The following is a 9,960-nucleotide window of genomic DNA, read 5'->3' as shown; positions in this document are numbered from 1 at the left end:
TGTTTCTTTCCACATTGTGGCTTAGGACAGTTGTGGGATAGGATAGGGCACCAACACTGCAGAACAAACCTGATGGTCGCAAATACTATCTGAAGGCCGGTGATTCCACAAAGGAACTCCTGACTAAGGCGACCTATTCATTGGAAGCCATTCCAGGTGACATGAAACTGCTGGAGAGAATGAGGGGTGTAAAGCTGTCGTCAGAGTAAAGGGGCGGAACTCTAAGGTTCTAGTTTCTAAAATGGGGTCACCTTTGGGTGTTACTTCTTTTTTGGCACCTCAGAGGCTCTGCACTTGTGACATGTTATCTGCAATCTATTCAAGCCAAATTTGTGCTACAAGAAATCCAGTAGCGCTCCTTCCTTTCTGAGCCCCGCGGTGTGCGCAAACTGTAGTTTTTATGACCACCTATAGGGTATCACTATATTTGTAATACATTGCATAACTAATTGTGGGCTCCATTTTCTTCGGTTAGCGTGTACACTGTACGTAAATGAAAAGTTCTGGGACTAAAGTAAAAGTTTTTATTGATAAAAGTGTACTTTTTCATTCCAATTTGCGCTGATTCCTGCGAACCACCTGAAGGGTTGGCATTGGCAAATTTTAATTTAAGGGTATAAAAACTCAAACTATGAAAATTGTTAACTTTTAAAAAAAAATTCATTTAATTTTGGATATTTTCCTAAATATTTGCAAAATATAAATTTACAAAACACATCGACATAAAGTACAATGCGTCATGAAAAAACGATCTGGGAATTTCTGAATTACGTAGAAGCTTTCCAGAGTTATTGCTGCATAAAGTGACACATCAGGTTTGAAAAGAAAAAAATGGGGCTTTTTCACAAATTGCAAAAAAGGTGTATTGATGTCAGACTGGACGCCGTCCCCATCCTGCATTTGGTTCGGTTGTGTTCTCCCTCTCGATGGCGCCCCCGGCGAGCTGCGTGCAGCGGAGACATTGGACATGAAATGCTGCGTGCCCTATGATCACTCATACTGATTATCGCACTGCGTCGTGTAATGTGACCTATGGTACCGGCTTCTGCCATGCCCAGGACACCACCCCTTTAATCAACAAACCGTGTATTTAGCAGCCCCGGCGACTCTCACAGTGCTCTCCTAAAAGTGAGTCTAAAATATTCTATAAGAAATTAATAGGGTTGTCCTTGATTTGGTGGCATTTCCTTCTAAGGCGCGATCTATCTGACTACAAGTCTAAGCATGCCCAGTGGATCGTCGGTCAGGCCCCTGCCATATCTGATCACTGTATAATTTTTTTTTTTTAGTTTTAATCAATCCCTCGCTTCCTAAAGGTTAATCAGTGCCCGGCTGCTGGAGCTCATCGGTCACGGGGTGGCGAAGTGAGCGCGCTGGCTGCAGCGCTCTAATCATTTGTCCCCTGAGGTCGCTGCCCGTACAAGACGCCCTTCATAAAGTCGTTCTGAGCTGATTTGTTTTCCTGTTTTGCAGCTGGGAAAACGCTTTTTATGTAAAATCCCAGGGTCCCTTCCCAGTAATCTGTCCGGACGGCGTTCCCGCACCGCCGGCTGCTGAAAATGGCTTTACCGGTTACCTCTACTTCAAAAGCTGGAATTTTATTTTATTAATCTCAAGTTTTATAGGCTGTATTGTACTCTAGTCACATCCAGAGCTGCGCTCCTTATTCACTGGGTATATGTAGCATATACTTGTTATAAGCTGTATTGTACGTACTCTAGTCACATCCAGAGCTGCGCTCCTTTCTTATTCACTGGGTATATGTAGAATAAGCTTGTATTAAAAAAAAAAAAAAAAGTTCTGCAATTTTCTGTTAGATTTTGTGTTTTATTTCATCACTTGCTTTCAGTGAATGTGAACATTTTTGTTTAGATACAGAAGCTTAAAACCGGTCATAACCAAAACAGCTGAGGGTTCGTTACAGTTGTGTTCCATTAAAATTCTCTTTGAAGTAAATGCCCTGGACTCCCGGTTGATCGATGTTACCTCCAGTGATACAAGTGTAGCAAACGGTGGACAGGACAGATCTGTGCTGCTGATGTGTTTTAACTCACAGAGGATTGATGCATTGTAACAAACACTCAGCTGTGAGATGTATTGGATCTGCGTGCCTTGTCAGCCTCTGGATATAAAAGAAGAATGCTCACATTTGTTGACAGCAGGCAGAGATATTGAAACAAAGCGTACAATGTTTGCTACTTTGTAGTTTAACCATTACACAATGCTAGTTTAGTTTAATCCCTATTTATATCCATATTCTGACTGTGATTTAGTCGCCGCTGTCAGTCCTTTGCTCTTTTCTGCCATGTTGGCACACCTTAACATTCCATTGTTTTTTGTTTTTTAGCACTTCATGAACGCCGTGCGGCCAGGCTCCAGGACGCCCTAAAATGTGATCGTTCCTCTTCACATCCAGTCTTAACTCAGGGAGCAATGGATCGGAATAAACGAAATTCTATCGCTGGCTTCCCACCTCGGTTGGACCGTATTGAGGATACCGTATCGGGTGATGGGGGGATTGGCCAGCTGGGCAGAGTCTACTCCTCGTCCTACAACGCACTCATCAGCGCCTTCTCCAGGCTCACGCGACTCGATGACTTCACCTGCGAGAAGATCGGATCTGGCTTCTTCTCCGAGGTCTTTAAGGTAGTTTTCATTTGCTCCTTAATACGATTGGTTTGCACTTTGCATACATTTATTGTTCTCATATTCTTCATATAATTTCATGATTAGTCTCTGCTTGCTGTCAGTACATGGAAATAATCTTGTTTACATCCAGAGGCAGAAAACTCATTCCCGCACTAATACTTGAGTTTTATAGTCATTTGTGCACTTAAAAATTATTATTTTTATTTCTATAGCTCCAACATATTCTGCACTTATATCAGATGCCTGTCTATGTGATGCACCCCTTATATACGGGTTCCTCCCCTTATATGGGCTCCTCCCCTTATATATGAGCTCCTCCCTTTATATATGGCCCCTTTCCTTGTATTTGGGCTCCTCCGCTTGTGTACTGGATCCTCTCCTTGTATATGGGATCCTCCCCTTGAATACGGGATCCTCCCCTTGTGTAACGGATCCTTCCCTTGTGTACGGGATCCTCCTCTTGTGTACGGGCTCCTTCCCTTGTGTACCGGGCTCCTTCCCTTGTGTACCGGGCTCCTTCTCTTGTGTACCGGGCTCCTTCCCTTGTGTACCGGGCTCCTTCCCTTGTGTACCGGGCTCCTTCCCTTGTGTACCGGGCTCCTTCCCTTGTGTACCGGGCTCCTTCCCTTGTGTACCGGGCGCCTTCCCTTGTGTACCGGGCGCCTTCCCTTGTGTACCGGGCGCCTTCCCTTGTGTACCGGGCGCCTTCCCTTGTGTACCGGGCGCCTTCCCTTGTGTACCGGGCGCCTTCCCTTGTGTACCGGGCGCCTTCCCTTGTGTACCGGGCGCCTTCCCTTGTGTACCGGGCGCCTTCCCTTGTGTACCGGGCGCCTTCCCTTGTGTACCGGGCTCCTTCCCTTGTGTACCGGGCTCCTCTCCTTGTATACGGGAACCTTCCCTTTTTTTGTGCAGAACTTTCCTGATCACTTTTTTTCCTCACAGTGAGTTTAGTTGCTTGAAGTTTTTTAATCTTCTGTCCTTAGTATAGTTTTATCATCTCTCCATGTACTGACGTTCTGCTGTCCTTGTGTGAACAAGCAAAGCTGCAGTGTAAAGCATGGTGGAGAGATAGATGCTACCTGTGCCTATGGTGTAACAGGGTTGTTACAAGATAAGTAAAGCCTGGGTTTTCTATGTAGATATACATTGTAACATGCTAAGGACCAGAGAACGAGGTCATGTGGCCAAACGCACAGAGCAGACGATGCGTCACTTCTGGGAAAGCTTCGCTGCTTGTCTGTTTCTCTTTCTGTTTGCAGCAGTTTTTATTTTCATTTTCTGCAATGTTTTTATGATCCTGGGAAAGATTCTCCGAGGTTCAGTACGATGTTTGCATTAATGCTTGTATAAATGGTCACCGCATCGCTGTCTGCTCTTAAAGGGACCACCTGCCTCTGCAAAATGTGCAATGTAGTAATCCCAGACCATCTCAGGATTCTTGTATTTTGTTAATTTGCAGAGATACAACTGCAGCTTATTGCATCCTCGCTGCCCGCCTGTGTAGGAAGGTGCTGATACATATATATACACATATAGATGATGATTAATGTAGAAATACTTTTATTTAAATCGGCTTCCGTTGTCATGGTGATTGACTACAGATCTTTTTATATTATCACCTGCAATGTCTCATTTCTTTCCCTATAACATCGGACAAAGCTTACGGTAATTCTTATGCTTGGAGGACGACGCTGGTTGGATGACAGAAATTTACCGACATCCATGAATTGAGCGGTTGTTGTAAATGGCACCAGTTGCACTGAATTTAATAAAAAAGTTGCAGAATTGGAGCACGTTCAATGCATCCCACTCATTTATGTAAATGCATTACATTGCCTGTAACGTAATAGCAATGACGGAATCAAGTTTTAATTGCTGCTATTTGTTTAAGTGCTGCTGGCAGTCACTGACAGCGGCATTCTAAGGGCTTGGATGCCACTGCTCACGTGCACAGGCTCCCTGCAGCCCCCCTCCTCAATGCAATTGCAGGGTGACATTGGCAGTTTGGGACTGAAGACCCCCATTACTGCCGTCCTGGTCAATATACATATACAGTGGGGCAAAAAAGTATTTAGTCAGTCAGCAATAGTGCAAGTTCCACCACTTAAAAAGATGAGAGGCGTCTGTAATTTACATCATAGGTAGACCTCAACTATGGGAGACAAACTGAGAACAAAAAATCCAGAAAATCACATTGTCTGTTTTTTTAACAATTTAGGGTACGTTCACATTTGCGGTCTGCGCCGCAGCGTCGCCGCCGCAACAAAACGCATGCGTCGTGCGGCCCTATCTTTAACATTGGCGCCGCATGTGCATGCGTTGTGTTGCGTTTTACGCCGCATGCGGCGTTAGGGCGCACCTGTCTGGGCGCGGCAACGCAACATGTTGGATTTTTTGTGCGGCGCCGACCTTTTAAAAAACGCATGCGTCGTGCGGCCCTATCTTTAACATTGGCGCCGCATGTGCATGCGTTTTGCTGCGTTTTTGTTTGCGTTGTGCGTTGCGGCGACGACGCTGCGGCGCACAACGCAAATGTGAACTTAGACTTATTTGCATATTATGGTGGAAAATAAGTATTTGGTCAGAAACAAAATTTCATCTCAATACTTTGTAATATATCCTTTGTTGGCAATGACAGAGGTCAAACGTTTTCTGTAAGTCTTCACAAGGTTGCCACACACTGTTGTTGATATGTTGGCCCATTCCTCCATGCAGATCTCCTCTAGAGCAGTGATGTTTTTGGCTTTTCGCTTGGCAACACGGACTTTCAACTCCCTCCAAAGGTTTTCTATAGGGTTGAGATCTGGAGACTGGCTAGGCCACTCCAGGACCTTGAAATGCTTCTTACGAAGCCACTCCTTCGTTGCCCTGGCGGTGTGCTTTGGATCATTGTCATGTTGAAAGACCCAGCCACGTTTCATCTTCAATGCCCTTGCTGATGGAAGGAGGTTTGCACTCAAAATCTCATGATACATGGCCCCATTCATTCTTTCATGTACCCGGATCAGTCGTCCTGGCCCCTTTGCAGAGAAACAGCCCCAAAGCATGATGTTTCCACCACCATGTTTTACAGTAGGTATGGTGTTTGATGGATGCAACTCAGTATTCTTTTTCCTCCAAACACGACAAGTTGTGTTTCTACCAAACCGTTCCAGTTTGGCTTCATCAGACCATAGGACATTCTCCCAAAACTCCTCTGGATCATCCAAATGCTCTCTAGCAAACTTCAGACGGGCCCGGACATGTACTGGCTTAAGCAGTGGGACACGTCTGGCACTGCAGGATCTGAGTCCATGGTGGCGTAGTGTGTTACTTATGGTAGGCCTTGTTACATTGGTCCCAGCTCTCTGCAGTTCATTCACTAGGTCCTCCCGCGTGGTTCTGGGATTTTTGCTCACCGTTCTTGTGATCATTCTGACCCCACGGGGTGGGATTTTGCGTGGAGCCCCAGATCGAGGGAGATTATCAGTGGTCTTGTATGTCTTCCATTTTCTAATTATTGCTCCCACTGTTGATTTCTTCACTCCAAGCTGGTTGGCTATTGCAGATTCAGTCTTCCCAGCCTGGTGCAGGGCTACAATTTTGTTTCTGGTGTCCTTTGACAGCTCTTTGGTCTACACCATAGTGGAGTTTGGAGTCAGACTGTTTGAGGGTGTGCACAGGTGTCTTTTTATACTGATAACAAGTTTAAACAGGTGCCATTACTACAGGTAATGAGTGGAGGAAAGAGGAGACTCTTAAAGAAGAAGTTACAGGTCTGTGAGAGCCAGAAATCTTGATTGTTTGTTTCTGACCAAATACTTATTTTCCACCATAATATGCAAATAAATTGTTAAAAAAACAGACAATGTTATTTTCTGGATTTTTTTTTCTCAGTTTGTCTCCCATAGTTGAGGTCTACCTATGATGTAAATTACAGACGCCTCTCATCTTTTTAAGTGGTGGAACTTGCACTATTGCTGACTGACTAAATACTTTTTTGCCCCACTGTATACTAAGATATTAGCGTATATAGAAGAAGCAATCAAATGATTGTCTGTTCAATTAAAAAAAAAAATATATATATTTTTTTTTATATTAACAAACTAAAAATATGTTAATTTAGAAAAGTGAAAAATTAGCATATTTGGTATCACCACATTTTATCTATCAAAATAATATCATTATTTAACCTGCACAATAAGCTCCTTTAAAAATGTGGAAGCGCAGAAACAGTTGTTTGGTCACAGGCAATAAAAAAATAAAATAATGAAATCGCCATTTATACCAAAAAAATTATAGTAATGACTGTGCACAGCTCCATTGAAGGAGATGGGTTGCAGCCTGAAATATGTGACAGTGGCCATTTTGGACGCCTTCTCGGAGAAAGCCATTAAAGGTTTAACAGTACAACTGCCTTTGATGCTCATGGAAACCAATCACAGCGCAGCTTTCATTTTTCCAGAGCTCTTTATGAGATGAAAGCTGACCAGTGATTGGTTGCTATGGGCAGCAAAGACATAAACGAGGCTCAGTATATGTCAGATGTCGGCCGGTCCTGTCTGTGTCTCCTCCGGGTTTCGCCTTTGTTCCGCTCTGTCTGGATCCGGTGGGCTGTGGGATTCTCAGCCTTTGATCTTTATTTTGAGCCGGAGTGGAGGTTTATTATTACGGGCCGTCTTTAGTTACGGTGCGGCTAGCATCTGGGGTTCGCGTGCTGGGCTGCGACGTGTAATTACCTCTCCTGTCAGGGCAGGTTCCATGATGTCTGCGTGATAGGAGCTCAGCGACTTTACATGACCGGATTAAATGCTCACCCACAGCTGCTGTAGGACTACAAGTCCCAGCGTGACCTGCATGTAGTCGGCATTGTTAACACATACAATTGGGAGTTAATAGTTTCCATTACGGTAATTAATGTTTTTTTGTTGGGGGGGTTTAGCAGTTGTATTTTTCAGTTGTCAAAGTTTTTCAAATTCAGTCACAGTTTTCAAGTGCAGGAGAAAATATCAACTGATCAGAGCACTGCTCCAATTTCAACCAATCACAACCTTGCTTTCTTTGACCAATATGTTCTGGAGCAATGAAAGCCGAAAGCTGATTGGTTGCTATAGGTAATTTCTGCCCTCCGTCGGGATAGATGGTGTACCGGGTATTCGCTGGCAGCCACGTGTCTGTTGGATAGAATGGCATGTCAGCAGGTGATCGGTTTGTCACGTAACTTATGACCTTCCAGTATTTTTTTTTTTTTACCTTCTTCAGTGACTAGTTGTGTAATATAGAGATGCTCAGAGTATTTTACACTTTTTATTTGCCAGGCTGAGCCCTGTAGTTCTCCGGCAGACAGTGGACTTCCCATTAGAGAAATATAATTATGTCTAAAGTTTGTGTTTATTTACTTTTGGGATTGTTAGAAAAATCATATGAAGGGTCCTGTCATCAAGTAAAAGTACAAAAAGCAATGATTAGTGTCCCCCAACCCTCCCTCCAGAGATTGGTGTTATAACATCCCATATTTAGAAAGCACCCCTCCATTATATCATCCAGAAGAACGGGACCCCTACATAATATCATTCAGAAGAACGGGATCCCTACATAATATCATTCAGAAGGACGGGACCCCTACATAATATCATTCAGAAGGACCGGACCCCTACATAATATCATTCAGAAGGACGGGACCCCTACATAATATCATTCAGAAGAATGGGACCACTCCATTATATCATCCAGAAGAAAGGGACCCCTCCATTATATCATCCAGAAGAAAGGGACCCCTCCATTATATCATCCAGAATAACGGGACCCCCTCCATTATATCATCCAGAAGAACGGGACCCCTCCATTATATCATTCAGAAGGATGGGACCCCTCCATTATATCATCCAGAAGGATGGGACCCCTACATAATATCATTCAGAAGAACAGGACCCCTACATAATATCATTCAGAAGAACGGGACCCCTACATAATATCATTCAGAAGAACGGGACCCCTACATAATATCATTCAGAAGAACGGGACCCCTACATAATATCATTCAGAAGAATGGGACCCCTACATAATATCATTCACAAGAATGGGACCTCTACATAATATCATTCACAAGAACGGGACCCCCTACATTATATCATCCAGAAGAACGGGACCCCTCCATTATATCATCCAGAAGAATGGGACCCCTACATAATATCATTCACAAGAATGGGACCCCTACATAATATCATTCACAAGAACGGGACCCCCTACATTATATCATCCAGAAGAACGGGACCCCTCCATTATATCATCCAGAAGAACGGGAACCCCTACATGATACCATCCAGAAGGACTGGACCCCTACATTATATCATTCAGTAGAGCGGGACCCCCTACATTATATCATCCAGAATTGGACCCCCGCAATATAGTCTCCTGTGTCCAGAACCTGCGCTCTGTCCACCCCATAGCGATCACTTAGTAATCCTATACTATAGACACCTAATAAACCAATTACGAGATGCAGAGGGAAGGCGTCCTGCAGACCGGAGCCCGCATCGTAATGTGGTCACACGAGGCTCACAGGACGAAACCACCTGAGCGACAGGAGCCTGAGACGGATCAGCCGGACGAGCCGCGAGCTGCTGCAGTAACCGGGAGCACAAAGCACGGACCCTGAGCAGCCGAGGAGCCCGATCCGCAAACTATCGGGGCTCATTACTTACATAGAGTGGACCACTATGTCATATGTGATAGTATCATATCTAATTTATGTATATTTAATGGCGGGAGGCTCCTGTACGTACATGAGCGGCCTCCCATCTGCACAGTGGCTTCCCGTCCCGCAGGCCCATCCATCATCTGATCTCAGCGTGTGCTGGGCCGTCATATCAGAGGAGTTACTGGGTGTCACACGTAATGTTCTCCTTACATGTAAAGACTTATTTATGGGCGGAGGTCAAAAGTTTGAAGTTAGAGTTGTTATAAAAATGGAAATAGCTGTGTAAATCTCAGATCGGTCATATTTTGCTGTGACCGTAGCACCCCACATCACTGATGTTGGGTTGTTTTTTCTTTTCCTTTTCATGCAATTTTAATGCTTTTTATTCTATATATATTTTATTTAATTACTTGTCTTGCGTTACATCATCTGCAGTCCAGTTAAAATTTTTTCTTGCCACAAAAGCAAAAACAGCGTTTAATAATCCTTAATCACAAAGAAAGAAGAAGACCGGGTTTCTTGTATCCACGCTGACCACACAACGATGGAAATGTTCTTAAAAGCTTTACTGTGTCGACGCGTTTCGTGGCAATCTGCCACTTCCATGGGTGATACCATGAAGGTTTTGTATA

General features: G+C 44.1%; 1 protein-coding gene across 1 annotated transcript in view; it reads left to right on the top strand.

Annotated features, from left to right (window-relative positions):
• The window catches only part of TESK2 (testis associated actin remodelling kinase 2), a 52,707-nt gene that overhangs the window by 6,546 nt on the left and 36,201 nt on the right, over positions 1-9,960 (top strand). The window contains exon 2 of the mRNA XM_069738008.1: positions 2,348-2,646. Coding sequence (XP_069594109.1) covers positions 2,434-2,646 — 213 coding nt within the window. The 5' untranslated portion in view covers positions 2,348-2,433. The remainder of the gene's footprint in view (positions 1-2,347; positions 2,647-9,960) is intronic.

Source organism: Ranitomeya imitator, chromosome 8, assembly GCF_032444005.1.
Source record: "Ranitomeya imitator isolate aRanImi1 chromosome 8, aRanImi1.pri, whole genome shotgun sequence".
Lineage (NCBI taxonomy): Eukaryota > Metazoa > Chordata > Amphibia > Anura > Dendrobatidae > Ranitomeya > Ranitomeya imitator.
Note: the sequence above shows the minus strand (reverse complement) of the source record. Positions and strands in the feature narration are given on the sequence as shown.